We start from the raw sequence: 16,670 nt of genomic DNA, 5'->3' as shown, positions 1-16,670 counted from the left end.
GACAGATCGAAAAGCTGGACCAGTTTCTGGGAACCAACAGGGGAAGACAACTCTGCGAACAGATAGCAGACGCCTGCAGCTTCACCAAAATGAAGGAAGTGAAGCAAATACCGCCCGAGATCAAAAACAAAATGTTCAAAGAAAACGCTGTAGGATTCTACAGAAAGGGTAAATCACTTCACATTTTTAATTTTGTGCGCTTTTTCTCTTCCATTGTTTGCATCCGAACACGCTCCCTTTTTTCCAATGTTTTGGTTTCCCTAAAGTTTGAGGCGTGAGATAATGTTTTTCCGCAGTGTAAATGCTTGCGCACACATAGAGAACAACGACTACATAATTATGTCCCTGATACTAATGCGCAATGCTATAACACTCCAATTCAATAAAAGACTACAAGGAGATAATGTAGTTTTATTGCAAACAGACAGACAGACAGACAGACAGACAGACGTACAGACGGACACGTTTTTATCTGTGATTGATATCTTGCCGGAAATATCTCGCAATTGCATTTTGTCAGGATAACCATGATGAAACCAATTTTGAAGCCCGACATTTGCTATTCTGTGTTTTAACATTTTCAAATTCTAGTCCAAATTCCTGTTCAGACATTAGTATAGGACTATTATTTGATGAATGGCTTGAAGATGATGTTGATGATGATGATGATGATGATGATGATGATGATGATGATGATGATGATGATGATGATGATGAAGTAGGAGACTGGAAAAACTGGTTCATGGTGGCACAGAGCGAGCTGTTTGATGATGATGATGATGATGATGATGATGATGATGATGATGATGACGATGATGACGACGATGATGATGATGATGATGATGATGATGATGATACAGGAGAAGTAGGAGACTGGAAGAACTGGTTCACGGTGGCACAGAGCGAGCTGTTTGATGAGGTCTACAAGAAGAGAATGGCAGGCAGCAGTCTCCGTTACACTTTCGTGCAGTGAATGTAAAAAACACTGCTGTGTCAAAGAGTCATAAAGATATATTTTTTACTCGCTTGAAGTCGCATTTCATCTATATTAATCATTAGAATATATTGTACAATCCTGTCTTTGTTCATAGATTGGTTTTGAGTGCTGACTTGTCAGGTGTGTAAGCATGGGGGACATGACTTTAATCAATTTAATGAAATACGCAACATATGCCATTGGCGCATAACATCTGAATATTTGCAATACGAAGTAACGTTTAAGGGGAACATCAAGCTTTCCTAACATTAACAGGGCGCAACACTATGCAATGTTTACAGCGTTTGAATTTAAACTGTGAAAAGCAAAAGCGCGCATAAACCGAGCAAACAGACACACACAGACAGACAGACACACACACACACACACACACAGACAGACAGACACACACAGACACAGACACACAGACAGACAGACACACACACCCACGGTCAATCAAACTTTGTTGAGGTTTTCAATGACCCAGAGCCTTTTTCTCCCACGGTGAACTGTTTAGTACAGTATGTCATATTTTGTGGGTACAAATTTCATCTCTTTTTCCTTTAGTTTCAGTTACCTTGATTAATGTGAAAACAGACTGGCTCTGCATGTGTTGTTGGCGTGTAAGCGATATATGCGCGATAATTATATGCGCAGCAGTCTTCAATGGCATTGTATCTTTGTACAATAAAAAGTGTATTAAAGAGGAAAAACTGGTGAAGAAGTTGTCGATGGCTGAATATGTTGGCTACAAGTGTGTGTGTGTGTGTGTGTGTGTGTGTGTGTGTGTGTGTGTGTGTGTGCTTGCGTGCGTGTGTGTATGAGTCTGGGTGGGTGTGTATGTGTGTGCATCCGTGTGTTCGGGCATGCGTGTGTACGTGCGTGTGTGTGTGTGTGTGTGTGCGTGCGCCGGACAGTGCGCGCGTGTGTGTATGTCAGCGTGCGCACGTGCGTGTGTATTTTCGATTTTTTTGGTCTCCCCTCTCCCTGCATTTGACTGAGTAACCGAAACATGGAAGTTTAAATTTCAGCGAGGACAACAACGACGAGCAGCAAAGTTGACGAATTGTAAAAGAAAGAAACTCATCCATACATGATCTTTCTCAAACTTCACCGAGAGATTCCTTCTTCAACTGTAAAGTGTGTTTGTTAATCAGCTTGATTTACTTCTTTTCCGAAGTCGTGCATATGCTTCACACACAGACACACACACACACACACACACACACACACACACACACACACACACACACACACACACACACACACACACATTTACCCCCCCCCCCCCACCCCGCTCCATTACAAATTATAGCCAACATCAATCAGACATTTTCCAATCCACAATTTTCTTCTGCAATACTTTTTTTGTTAAAAATGATGCAATGGAATAAATATTACCAAACACGTCAACAATCCGCAGACAGACAGCCTGTTTAATACCCCCCAAAAAAAACCGAAACAACTGCGCACCTGTCAAAGCCTTGATCTGTCGCTTTGACAAAGCTGCTTTATTGCCGCATATACGCTTCTTGCAAACGTCGGAGTAATTCGGCAGAAGATGGGTGGAGTGACAGTTGGCTTGAGTATGTTGTTGTTGTTGTTGTTGTTGTTGTTGTTGTGTCACTCTATTGATCCGACTCCCATGGTACTTTGACACGGCAGTATTTCACATTCACTACACGAAAGTGTAACGGAGACTGCTGCCTGTCATTCTCTTCTTGTAGACCTCATCAAACAGCTCGTTCTGTGCCACCGTGAACCAGTTCTTCCAGTCTCCTACTTCTCCTGAAACATCATCATCATCATCATCATCATTTTTTTAATTGTCGTCGTCGTCATCATCATCATCATCATCACGGGCCATCGTCATCGTCATCATCATCATCATCATCATCATCATCATCATCATCATCATCACCACCACAACCACCACCACCACCACCATGAAATAGTGACTGATCCTTCAACGCACGTTGTCGACAGATTTGAGAAGAATGTTTAGCAGAAGAAGATTTGAGAAGAATGTTTACAGAAGAAGATTTGAGAAGAATGTTTACACACATGGGATGGCAAGTTCTGTGCTTCATATTGAGTTATCTTGATCATTAGCCTAATTGTGACTATTGTCAGGTTCACCATGAATTCATTCTTGAGAAGCAGCCGGTAACGTCAGTTAAATGCAGTATTAGTTTGGCATTGCCCAGTTGAAAACAAACTTGTACTCTGACTTTTTCTAGGCGTGTTTCTATGAACAAAAACAAACCCAAACAAAATGCAAACCCTTCGCACTGTCTATGCACTCACCACATGGATCAAGAACACAAAATATTGACAAAAATGTTCCGGTGTTCGGTAATATGGATACAAATAATGGTAGGGAGGAGGGTTGAAACAACACAAATGTGCAATGGTTACCTTTTCTGTAGAATGAAGCGTTTTCTTTGAACATTTTGTTTTTGATCTCGGGCGGTATTTGCTTCACTTCCTTCATTTTGGTGAAGCTGCAGGCGTCTGCTATCTGTTCGCAGAGTTGTCTTCCCCTGTTGGTTCCCAGAAACTGGTCCAGCTTTTCGATCTGTCCGACAGGGTCCTGGAAACGAAAGTTTAAAATAAAATGCAGCCATGTATTTTGTATGTCCGCGTATCCTTTTTGGAATTCGCGTTTTGACGTTATAGACATTCTTTTCACTTTAAAGCCAACATTCCATATTTTCTTCTGACAGACAGCAAGTTTAAATGACTTGCAGAAGTTACTTAAAGAAACTGAAAACAAACTGGGTGAGCTAAATGCAACTTTTGAAGTTATTAACGCTGGGTGTAATTAACTTGTGAGTGTCTATTTTCCGAAAAAAATAACCTTGAAATACTTTACCAATTAAAACTAGAATTTCTGTCTGATCATAATACACGAAGAAAAGCATTTATCAGTGCGAAAAAACACCATCAACTAATCTTCAAACCCATGAGAAAACAAGTCGCGTAAGGCGAAAATACAACATTTAGTCAAGCTCAGTCGAACTCACAGAATGAAACTGAACGCAAAGCATTTTTTCCGCAAGACCGTACACTCGTAGCATCGTCTGTCCACCGCTCGTGGCAAAGGCAGTGAAATTAACAATACAGATAAGCGCGGTAGCGGTTGCGCTGAGGAGGATAGCCCGCTTTTCTATATCTCTATTCTTTTTAACTCTCTGAACGTGTTTTTAATCCAAACATATCATATCTATATGTTTTTGGAATCAGGAACGGACAAGGAATAAGATGAAATTGTTTTTAAATCGATTTCGGAAATTTAATTTTAATCATAATTTTTATATTTTTTAATTTTCAGAGCTTGTTTTTATTCCGAATATAACATATTTATATGTTTTTGGAATCAGAAAATGATGAAGAATACGGTAAACGTAATTTTGGATCGTTTTATAAAAAAATAATTTTAATTACAATTTTCAGATTTTTAATGACCAAAGTCATTAATTAAATTTTAAGCCTCCAAGCTGAAATGCAATACCAAAGTCCGGCCTTCGTCGAAGATTGCTTGGCCAAAATTTCAATCAATTTTATTGAAAAATGAGGGTGTGACAGTGCCGCCTCAACTTTTACAAAATGCCGGATATGACGTCATCAAAGACATTTATCGAAAAAAAGAAAAAAATGTCTGGGGATATCATACCCAGGACTGCGGACTTCCTGGCAGCCACTGGTCTGAGGATCTAGCACGGCCACCAACATCGAACGCAGAAGAAGAAGAAGAATCATACCCAGGAACTCTCATGAAAACTTTCATACAGATCGGTCCAGTAGTTTACTCTGAATCGCTCTACACACACACACACACACACACACACACACACACATACACACATAAGCCTACACCACAACTCTCGTCTCGATTCCCCCTCTATGTTAAAACATTTTAGTCAAAACTTGACTAAAATGTAAAAAGCATATATATACGAGGGGGACTCATCATACAGGGCCGGACTACCGGGGGGGTTAGGGGGGTTGCGCACCCCCCCCCCCCCCCTCTAGCCTAAACATGTACCTCACTTATTTAAAACATTTTTTATTATTGTTTATTTTATGCCGTTTCATGCAAGGAGCGACCATTTTGCTATCTCAGAATATGACCTACCCATCAGCTTCAGGGGGCTTCGCCCCCTGACCCGCCACTGGCAACTCCCCCCCCCCTCCTCTTAGCCTAGTCCGGCCCTGTGACATAGGATTTTGCAACCTGGGAAAACTAATGGAGTCACTACTTTGCCTTTTTCATCACAGCAAAGACCAGTTTGGGGAAAACCGTTTTCATTCAATGCGATAAAATCAGTGTCCAGTAAGGGTGATGGGTCTCCTGCCAGCAGTGTTGACCTTTCGCGAAGAGATTTTCGAGCTATGATGTATTATGGCCCTCGTAGTTGTGTCACTGATGCATCTACTTGCACACAAACCTTTTTCATATCTTCAAAGACAGAGGTGAAGATGGGCACTTGTGTCTGTGTCTTGATGACCTCCTCCCACCCCAGGACATGGTCAAACCAGTCACCGTACCAGTCTGTACATTAACAACGATAAATAAATAGGTAGACAGACAAAGAAAGCGATAGGACACAAACATACAAAGACCAACAATTATCCTGACCCCCCCCCCCCCTCCTCCTTTCTGTCTTTTTAAGTCTTTCACTCGCGCGCATATATATACGCACGTGCAAACACACGCACACACACAAACGTACGCACGCACGTACACACGCACGCACTGCCACACACACACACACGCACCGTGGCGCACGCACGCACGCACACACACGCACACACACACACACACACACACACACCCACACACACACACCGTGCGCCTGGAAATGATCATTCTATTTAATCACACACTCACAGCCGAATCCAGAGATCATGAGGTCAAAGAACTGGTTCCACGTGCCCTCATAGCCCACTGTGCCCTTGCGCCCGTTGGTGTGGTTGTACAGCGATACCCACGTGTCTTTGGGGTTCCTGTCCAAATGAATCAGTTTCGTCTTTTTCTCGAATACCTGTCAGGAAGCCATGGATACATTTTATATTTATTTTCGCACTTGCTGGTTTATTGGTTTTCGATGGGTTATCCATCTTTGTCAGTTTTGGGTTTTGTTTGGTTTGCACATGCTAATGTCTTCAGTGGTATGGAACTTCCGGGACATTTCTAAGGCCTCAGTCGTCGGTCACTGACGCATAAGTTTTTGTTCTGCAGCATTGGTCTGATAATTTTGACATGTAGTGTGACAGGGGAGGCTACCGCTCCTTTCACAGCAGACTCTGCACCCGAGTTGTTGGCCTTTAAAAGTCAACACCAGTGGATTGTAGAATTCTGTTTGTGATGGGGTCTGGTGGTTTCCGATTGTCTGTATGTTCATGGAAACCTTCGGGTTTGCATAACAGTTTTTATAGGGCTAAGAAATTAGCCCTAACATTTTCAATCCTGTTTGATTGCACTTCGCTTCCCGAGGTGATCGTAGTGTTTCGGCACTCGGTTACATCTGGCGCTTGCGAGCAGGGATGGGACTCGGCATGATTTGTTCAGGTAATGGCATAATATGACCACTGAACATTTTCGTGCTGTTCCCATTCTGCGAACTTGGGATGGACAGTGGTCCCCCGGTTCGGAACTTCGGGACGAAGTTCATTTCAAACGGGGGCGATTGTGACAGGGGAGGCTACCGCTCCTTTCACAGCAGACTCTGCACCCGAGTTGTTGGCCTTTAAAAGTCAACACCAGTGGATTGTAGAATTCTGTTTGTGATGGGGTCTGGTGGTTTCCGATTGTCTGTATGTTCATGGAAACCTTCGGGTTTGCATAACAGTTTTTATAGGGCTAAGAAATTAGCCCTAACATTTTCAATCCTGTTTGATTGCACTTCGCTTCCCGAGGTGATCGTAGTGTTACGGCACACGATTACAGTAGAAACATTGTTCCGACCAAGCTGTCAAAATGTCAATCCTGGTTCGGTGGATTCAGTGTGTGTGTGTGTGTGTCAGTGTGTGTGTGCGTGCGTGCGTGTCTGTGTGTGTGTGTGTGTGTGTGTGTGTGTGTGTGTGTGTGTGTGTGTGTGTGGCAAGCTCTTTATTCATTTATTTATTTATGTATCCATGACCAACCGGCAGGGTTTACTCCCTTTAGAATAAAAACTTGGTTGATTAAAATCAACATGGCCGAAGCAATGTTTTCATAAAAGAAGCGGTATTGTACGGGCACATGTTGAATTTGGGTTACATGTGTTGCAGAGTATTTGAAAATCCGTAGGCATAAAAACATGCAAAGAAGAGTGATAGGTCCCTGTTGTGAATATAGTCAAATGGATAAATTGATTACTTATGTTTCACACTAGTTTTGCTGTTACAGCAGACAGCAGTCCCTCTCATGAACGGACACCCTTGGGCTAGTGCAAACCTGTCCGTACATTGCAGGTGGCCGGTCACGGGAGAGCCCCCCCCCCCCCATCACACACACTCAGGCACAGTGACGGACTGAGTGAGTCTTTGCTACTGGTGAACGAAGCTCTACTTGTCCTAAAAAAAATAAGGTCAAACTACTACAACTTATAACTGAAAGGAAAAAAACTGTCCTGTAAAAATGACGTTAAATCAACGGTGTCAGAAAAAGAGAGATAAAAGAAATCCTCAAATTCCTGAGGATACAGGCACCCCATGAAAGCAGCCACGAACATACTCACAGAGGCAAACATGCTTGTGCAGATACTTTGCAAAAATATGAATTGAAAACCTGCATATGTGGTAATTTTTTGTTTGGTGTGTGGCTTTATTGAATACTTCAGGCAGTGACTTTTCCCTGTCCAGTTTTCTCTTTCGTCTCTCTTACCCCTCGCTTACCCACCCCCACCCCCTTACCCTCCACTCCCTTTACCCAGCCCCGACAGCACAAATTTGTAATCTGCAAGGCAGAGTACACATTTTCTAAAAGGAAGACTACTCCTCTTCAATTAATATCAGAGATCTTCCAGCTGTCTCCACCATAAGCCAAGTGGTCGAGTCTTATACCCCCATTCCACACAACCCTTCTAGATCCCGTTCCCGTACCGACCAAGGAACGGTGCGGGCACGGGAGGGATCGGGACAGAACCGCAATGAACGTAACTGATCGTTAACGGAACTGCTTTGAACGGTAGGGTCGGTAGGGACGGCCGAGTTTGGGCTGCATGTTCAAATTTTTAGCCGTTCCCCTCCCGATCAGAATGAACGGTTATGGAACCTCAACCTCCACCACAAGGCTGATTCCTTAGCGCGGTGTGGTGGTTTGAGTGCCTCGATGACCCGGAGAGCTATGCCAGCGGGAGTGTAAACTCCTCATAGGGCCACCCAAGCTGGACAGGTCAAAGGGTAGAGGTCAGACTAATTCAGCCACCTCTCCCCGAGGCTAATGGGGTATGAGAAGGATCACTCAGACAAAAAAACCAAGGACGGGGGACGTTCTGCAGCCATGGACGGCAAGTCTCCTACGACAAGGAAAAGTCGGAGAAGAAACCACTGCTGAAGACGGATGCGCTGGGCCAAAGTGCGCGTAACGACAGTGCAACGCATTTCACTCCCAAGAAGAAGAAGAACCTCAACCCATCGGTAACGGAACGCTTGGATCGTTAAAGGAACTTAAAACAACGGTAACGCAACGGTAGCGCTCTCACACACTGAGTTGTCATACCCGCATTCCACACATCCGTTGTCATACCCGCATTCCACACATCCGTTCTAGGTCCCGTTCCCTTACCGACCAAAGACGGCTGCCACTATGGTCAGACGCTGCTGAAAGATGCCAAAAAACGGCCGTTTGCGCAGCGTTCCATTGTTATGGCAGCATCTTGGTTGGTACGGGAACGGGACAAAGAACGGTTGTGTGGAATGGGGGTAAAACTTTTGACACCGACAAACTGAAGAATGAACAGATCTATGAGGTAACCGTCTCAATGGTCCAGGCTCAGGAAACAAAGAGTATATATTGCCTGGGGCGATTGTAGCTTCCCTTCTTTGTGTCCGATAGACAAGGACAATAAATAGTAGACGGCATAGTGCAATTTCATGTTGGCATCTTCTCCACAGAAAGCTATAACCCAAAGACTGAAAACCAAAGTGCTTTACCCCACTTCTGACCCGAATCACCCCCCTCCTGCTAGGTACACGTGCACTCAAGTTAACCTCTGCTTTGACCTGTGTGCCAGGAGTCGGATGAGAGAGAGAGAGAGAGAGAGAAAGAGAGAGAGAGAGAGAGAGAGAGAGCGAGAGCGAGAGACACACACACATAGACAGAGACAGACATAGAAAGACAGAAGCGGAGAGACTCAGAGGGAGACACAGACAAAGACATACATACAGAGAGAGAGAGAGAGAGAGAGAGAGAGAGAGAGAGAGAGAGAGAGAGAGAGGGGGGAGAGATAGAGAGAGAGAGAGACGGAGAGAGAGAGAGAAAGAGAGAGAGAGAGAGAGAGAGAGAGAGAGAGAGAGAGAGAGAGAGAGAGAGAGAGAGAGAGAGAGAGAGAGAGAAGAAAAACTGTAACTGATCTCGTGAGAACGGTAACAAAACGAGACACCTCTCCGAATGCATTCCAATAGATGACCGCTCCTGCCGCGCCATCAATGAAACATTTCGATCTCTGTATTGCTGTCTTTGTAACAATCTATCGATCTGTTTGTCTGTCTGTCTGTCTGTCTATCTGTCTGTCTCTCTCTCTCTCTCTCTGTCTGTCTGTCTGTCTGTCTCTCTATCTGTCTGTCTGTCATGTCTGTCTATCTGTCTTTTCGATCCATTTATCTGTTACTTATATTTTACTATTACTTTTATTGTTCCTCATTTATTATGGGTTATGTTTGGCAAAAACTGTGAGCCTGTCTATATATATTCATCTAGCTCTACCTGTTTGGGAAGGTGATGGAATTTGAGATGCGTGAAGAAAACTCTAGGCGGCGAGCCGGGAGGGTTGTCTCCCTTTTGAGGCGGGCTGTACTCCAAGAAATGTCTGCCAATGAATTCTTTGTTGTACTCCAAACTGCCCGCTACCAGCATGTGGACAATTTCGTGGTGCCAGTTGTTTCCTGAAATAGACCACTCAGCCCTGTCAGTCAAACTCATCAAATTTTAACCATAAGAGTTAATTGCAAACGTTTAGCGGGTAGGCCTACTGCTCCACAAAATCCTTCTCACTTGAAACGCAATCCTCAGAAACAGCAGTATGGTAGACATGATTCTTTGCCTGTGGGATATTTGTAAGGAGAACCCTGGCTGTTGCATGATAATCATAGTGATTGTTTGTTTTGATGTTCACGTGAAACCTTTCAGACGAAAGAATGATTGATTTAGGTTATTTTTACTGCGGCAATTTTCTCTTTCTCTGTCTGTTTGTTTGTCTGTTTTACAATCTCTGTCTCTCTTTCATATTATCAATTAAACGGCTGTTTTTGAGGGTGAGGTGGGGGGGGGGGTAGTGGGTACACACACACACACACACACACAGAAACACACACACACACACACACACACAGAGAAACACACACACACACACACACACAACAGAGTCTCAATTATCATCATGCCGCGAATTGTTTCACGCACCTGTCTTAAGATATCCTGTGATGAAGACGTCGTCCGACTTGAGATCCATCTCTCTGATGTCCTGTTTATGCTGACGGAAATCCTGGATGGCGGGAAAGGGTGGGATGAGCAGATCTCCCAAGTTTCCGAAGACAATGCTGTTTCCATATTTGTCTTTCAGCTCGACGTAAGGCGTTGTCATTTTTACTTGCTGTTGAACCGATTGGGGAGCAGAGTATAAGGTTAGTCTGCACACACACACACACACACACACACACTCATAACTCATAACTCATAACATTTTATTGATCCAACAAAGGAAATTAAATTGGTCATCAGCACATATAGGTCATTAATTAATAATTATAAAAGAATAAGAGAAGAAAATTCATAAAACCCATGATAACAAAAAAACAAAAACAAAAAAAGTATCTAAAGTAATATATGTACAACTACAATACCCTTTTTACTTGCACACTTGACACACCGACACACCAACACACATGCATACATACCTACATACATACCTACATACATACCTACATACATACCTACATACATACATACATACATACATACATACGTACATACATTCCATGTTAAAGTGTAGTTAAGAACATCACAGTAATTATACCATTGTTTGGATTAACAGATAAGTTTTTATGTAAATGATGATAACAACAATCCATAATTAACGCTATTGCACTACCAAAGAAGAGACCAACCAAACACATAAAACCAATCACAGTAATCATCATCTCTCTCTCTCTCTCTCTCTCTCTCTCTCTCTCTCTCTCTCTCTCTCTCTCTCTCTCTCTCTCTCTCTCTCTCTCTCTCTCTCTCTCTCTCTCTCTCTCTCTCTCTCTCTCTCTCATAATGAACACATTCCGGAAATAACTGTGTTGGGTTTGTCATGTCAACGGCGTCTGCCCCGGTAAATAGCACTGAGCTTTATAAAGCTCAACTCGGTTGCCTCATTGTGCATTCAAGGAATACAAGTCTTTCTCAGCCCGCCATAGAATCGCCGACAGAGTACTCGAAAATGTTCCACAAAGAGATAGAGAACACGGAACTGGCAGTAAGCTGACGAGAGAGAGAGAGAGAGAGAGAGAGAGAGAGAGAGAGAGAGAGAGAGAGAGAGAGAGAGAGAGAGAGAGAGAGAGAGAGAGAGATCAAATCAAATCAAATCAAATTTTATTTTACGAGGCTTGTGGCATAAGCAATATACACGAGCTTCTTTTCAACCAGCCCTCGCCCAGAGAGGGACTATTCTAATCTTAAATACATATATATATACACACCGCGTAAAACAATTACAAAAGAGAGAAAGAGAGAGAGAGAGAGAGAGAGAGAGAGAGAGAGAGAGAGAGAGAGAGAGAGAGACAGACGGACAGACAGACAGAGAGCAATCCTTTTTTCTTTTTTTTATAAATAATACCTGCGTTATAATTATCAGTCTTCAGCTGCTTCGCACACACACACACACACACACACACACACACACACACACACACACACACACACACACACACACAGAACAACAACAACAACAACTGTGACAACAACAACAACAACAATAACAATAATATCAACATAAAGGATACAAATCTAGCTTTTGAAGTGTAGGCTCTAGCTACTATAGAATTAGATACATGTATAGTTTCATGTTTTGCTCTGCAATCAGGTCAGCATTTCTCACTCAGGCATGTTTGGTTTAAACAGTGTTTCAATCTTGACACATTTTCATGACCTTTACATTCAAAAACAACAACAACAACATGAAGATAAACAACAACAAATCTGGGTTTTGAAAAGTACATGTACTCAGGGCTTGCCCTGAAATCGTCCACCCTATCGCCAGGAGCGAGTAACAAATACGCCGGGCTAGTAGAAATCGCCTGGCAACTCGCCCGGCTGGCCAGTGAAAATTCTGGTCAAATGCAAAACTTGTGGTTGTGCTATCGAGTTTTAAAGCCATATAGACACTGCCGATGCATTAACTTCTGTCGTCTGCATAATCACCGCCATGTTCTAGTAACATGGGCTAGTGACTTCTTTGAAGTTAATCGACCGGCTGGCGGGTTAAACGTATGAGATTTGGCCATCCCTGTGTACTGCATGGAGATAATTTCAGCTGTGTAGCGAGGTCTCACAGTCGGTCCTGCTAATTCATCCTATCACTGGCTGCCAACACATTTGCTGACCAGCTGGTTTCTTCGTCAATATATCGAATCAAAAACCTACCTGTAGCTTTTTCGATGATTAAACCCCAGCCAATGCAGTGCCGTTGGGAAGGATTTGGTCCGTGACACACACACACACAAAACCGGAATGAATTCGCATGTAAGGGGCTCCGCTCACATATGTAACTTTAGCAGGACCGACGACGCAATGCAGATTATCCCAGCCTGCTACACGTTGCATGAAAGGAAAACAGGCCTGCCAAGTAGGGCCTACTCGTCATAATCCCCATCGCGGCATAAATAATAGGCAGTGTATCATCTGTGCCGCTGAAACCTGCGCAGGTATATTCTGTCCATAAGGGGCTCCGCTCACATATATGTAACTTCAGCAGGACCAACGACGCACTGCAGATTATCCCAGCCACCACTAGTTTCATCCTTAAATCCTTATCACAGCAGACGACCACTTGAAAGATTTGTACCAGCTCACAAGACAGAAATCTTCCGAACATCCTTCGACTACAATTTTATGGAATGATCTGCCTGATGTGGTTAAAACCACAAACTCAATTAGCGAGTTTAAGCATTATTTACAAAGTCCTCATCATTATGTGCCAGTTTATTATTTTTTTGGAAAAAGACAGGTAGAAATACATCACAGCAGAATTCGTTTAAACATGAGTAACCTTAATTCCGATTTATGCACTTGAAACGCCATTTAAAAGATAACCCACAGTGTGCGTGCGGTAACCGGAACGAAACAGCTGAACATTTAATACCCCCCTCCTACATTTTGTTCTTCTGGTTAATAATTGTGTTGTCCACCATCATGAAAACTTGTGTAACTTAGCATTGTTATGGTCACGTCAAATAAGCATCTGCTTGAGTTCGTGTCCTGGCTGCATTTTTGTCAATTGTTTCATGTCATGTATTTTGAATAAAATTGTGTTTAAACCAAAAACAAAAACAACCATATCAATATCAACAATATCAACAGCAACAACAACGTACAACCATACCAATATCAACAACACCAATATCAACAACACCAATATCAACAACACCAATATCAACAACAACAACAACAACAACAACAACAACAACAACAACAACAACAACAACAACAACAACAACAACAACAACAACAACAGCAGCAAAACTGGCTTTTGAAATGTACTGCATCAAGATACTTTTTTGATTGCGCAAAGAGGTCGGCATATCTCGCAGTCAGTCGTGCACTTGGTCAATATGTCGAGAGTCAAAAAACCAACCTGCAGCTTTTTCGATGAATAAACCCCAGCTACCGCAGTGCCTACTGGGAAGGATTTAGTCCGTGACACTCAAAAAATGAAATGAATTCTCATATAAGACTTCCCTTTTGAAAATTCGCGTGTGTGTGTTTGTGTGTCCTCTAAATGCTTCACCATGTGTCAATAATGTATAAAGCAATAAAAAAAAAATCTATCAACATCTGGATGAGTAATTGTCTCATGCCTCTGTGTGTGCGGGGACATGTGTGTGTGTGTGTACGAATAATGTATCTATGAACAGAGACACCCAGCCGAGATTTTCACTTAGTGATTCGTCATGTGGCGATGATGCATCTAGGTAAAGATGCTATCATCAACTGGGAACGACACTAACAACGTTTATAGAGAGTATATTTTTGTCGTGTGTGTGTGTGTGTGTGTGTGTGTGTGTGTGTGTGTGTGTGTGTGTGTGTGTGTGTGTATGTGTGGGTGTGTGTGTGTGTGTGTGTGTGTGTGTGTGAAAAACCATCAAACATCAATTAAACAAACAAAATCCAAGCCAGCAACGTCTGACAGCTATGAGTACACATGCACCGCTACAGAAGAGCTTCGTGGACTTCTGCACTGATAACATATTCAATTCAACCGAACTCGCTCAACGCAGCTCGTGTAACACACACCTATGGAAAGCCGTTTGGCTCATAACCTATACGCACGTAATAAATAATTCATACGCGCGTAAGAAATGATTCATACGCGCGTACTAAATCATTAATACGCGCGTAATGATTGATTCATACACGTGTAATAAATAATTCATACACGTGTAAGAAATGATTAAATACACGTGTAATAGATATTTCATGCGCGTGTAAGAAATGATTAAATACACGTGTAATAAATATTTCATGCACGTGTAAGAAATGATTAAATACACGTGCAGGAAATAGTTTATACGCGTGTAAGAAATGATTAAATACATGTGTAGGAAAAGATTTAAATACACGCGCATTTTAATCATTAGATACACCTGTAATAAATTAAAACTTGAATCGGAAAATATACGACTTCGCAAACCTTCCAAAGTGATATTGACGTTTGCCGCTTCCGCCATCTTGAGCTGTAAGCGTGCAAAGCGAGGCGATGAAGACGCATAGAGTGTTTTTCATGTGGATCCCCAGTCCGAGTTTATAAGTCGCTTAACCACGTGACTCCTGCATTTTTAACGCTTGTATGAAATATTTATTACACGCGTATTTATTCATTTCTTACACGTGTATGAAAAATGTATTACACGTGTATTTAATCATGTCTTACATGTGTAAGAAATGATTAAATACATGTGTAAAACATTGTTCATACACGTGTAAGAAATGATTAAATACGCGCGTAATAAATAATTCATACGCGCGTAATAAATAATTCATACGTGCGTAAGAAATGATTCATACGCGCGTACTAAATAATTAATACGCGCGTAATGATTGATTCATACACGTGTAATAAATAATTCATACATGTGTAAGAAATGATTAAATACACGTGTAATAAATAATTACACGTGTATTTAAACATTTCTTACACGCGCATGAAATGTTAATTACAGGTGTATTTAATCATTTCTTACACGAGTATGAAATATTTATTACACATGTATTTAATCATTATGCTATTCCATAGCATAAGAAAAAAGATAAATTACACGTGCAATAAGAAATAAATACACATGTATTAATCATTTATTACGCGTGTATTTATGTTTTATCATACGTGTAATGGTTATGAGCCAAACGGCTTTCCATACACACCGCACGGCACGACCACCATTCGACAAACAAGTTCAAGCTTTCAATGCCTAAAAAGCGTTCAGCACAGGGGAGTTGTTACCGAAGAATTTATGCCGGGGTGTGTTTCTCACAGCGCGCTAAATCCTTCTGTCACGGTCACTGCAGGCACGGTGACTGAGGTCGATTCAACGAACAAGCTTTCAGGTATGCTTTATGACGATGTTTTGTTGACAAACTGAGTCGTCGCCAAATTCACTGCAGCCAGTGATGGGAGAAATAGAAACGACTGACTGAGAGAAATGCTGACCTCATCAGTTGTACTGTGAAAAATGAGTCTACGTGTAGTGTACTTCTAAACCGCCGGATAGTTGTTTGTGATTCAATGTGTGTGTGTGTGTGTGTGTGTGTGTGTATGTGTGTTGGGGGGGGGGGCACAGTCGTGTGCGTTTGCGTGTCAGTGAGTTGTGTGGCAGCAGTGTTGTGGTTGTTGCTTTTCCTGCTGCTTTCTGTGATAGTGACTCTGGTCAGATCGATGCCTTGCTGACCTAACGTTTTAATTGCTATGCCTGCTACTCTACAGACAGGTCGTTTCCCAATCAAACCTGGGAACAACGATCGCTTCAACGGCCGCACAATCATGCTGTTGTAGTGACTATCGATTTCCCTTATGGACTACTGAAGGGAGACGACTCCTCTTCAGTTTCCCCGGAAGTAATAGCAACGCAACGGCGGCCTTATTCGGCATTGCATATTATCAAGATTCAAGAAAGATAGGACGTATATTTAGTACATATACTGCAACTCGAGACTGAGTCCCCAGGCGGCATTGGTGCTTTATAATTAGCAGTGTATATGTACCGGTGTAGGATCCGGTCCGGTCCCCCC

General features: G+C 42.4%; 1 protein-coding gene across 2 annotated transcripts; it reads right to left on the bottom strand.

Moving 5' to 3' along the window:
- Nucleotides 1-2,299: 2,299 nt before the first annotated feature.
- LOC138956609 (sulfotransferase 1C2-like) lies at nucleotides 2,300-14,160 on the bottom strand. Of its 2 annotated transcripts, none has more exons than XM_070327925.1 (7): nucleotides 14,020-14,160; nucleotides 10,587-10,776; nucleotides 9,891-10,069; nucleotides 5,871-6,024; nucleotides 5,428-5,531; nucleotides 3,395-3,569; nucleotides 2,300-2,764 (listed from the first exon to the last, which is right to left on the bottom strand). In XM_070327925.1, the coding sequence occupies exons 2-7, from the start codon at nucleotides 10,765-10,767 to the stop codon at nucleotides 2,655-2,657; spliced, it is 903 nt and encodes a 300-aa protein (XP_070184026.1). In that variant the 5' UTR covers nucleotides 10,768-10,776; nucleotides 14,020-14,160; the 3' UTR covers nucleotides 2,300-2,654. The 2 variants fall into 2 exon arrangements, with proteins under 2 accessions (XP_070184026.1, XP_070184025.1); XM_070327924.1 differs by lacking the exon at nucleotides 14,020-14,160 and adding an exon at nucleotides 12,810-13,106.
- Nucleotides 14,161-16,670: the final 2,510 nt, after the last annotated feature.

Source organism: Littorina saxatilis, unplaced genomic scaffold, assembly GCF_037325665.1.
Source record: "Littorina saxatilis isolate snail1 unplaced genomic scaffold, US_GU_Lsax_2.0 scaffold_2297, whole genome shotgun sequence".
NCBI lineage: Eukaryota > Metazoa > Mollusca > Gastropoda > Littorinimorpha > Littorinidae > Littorina > Littorina saxatilis.
The sequence above is the reverse complement of the archived record's forward strand: the minus strand, read 5'-3'. Positions and strand labels throughout refer to the sequence as shown.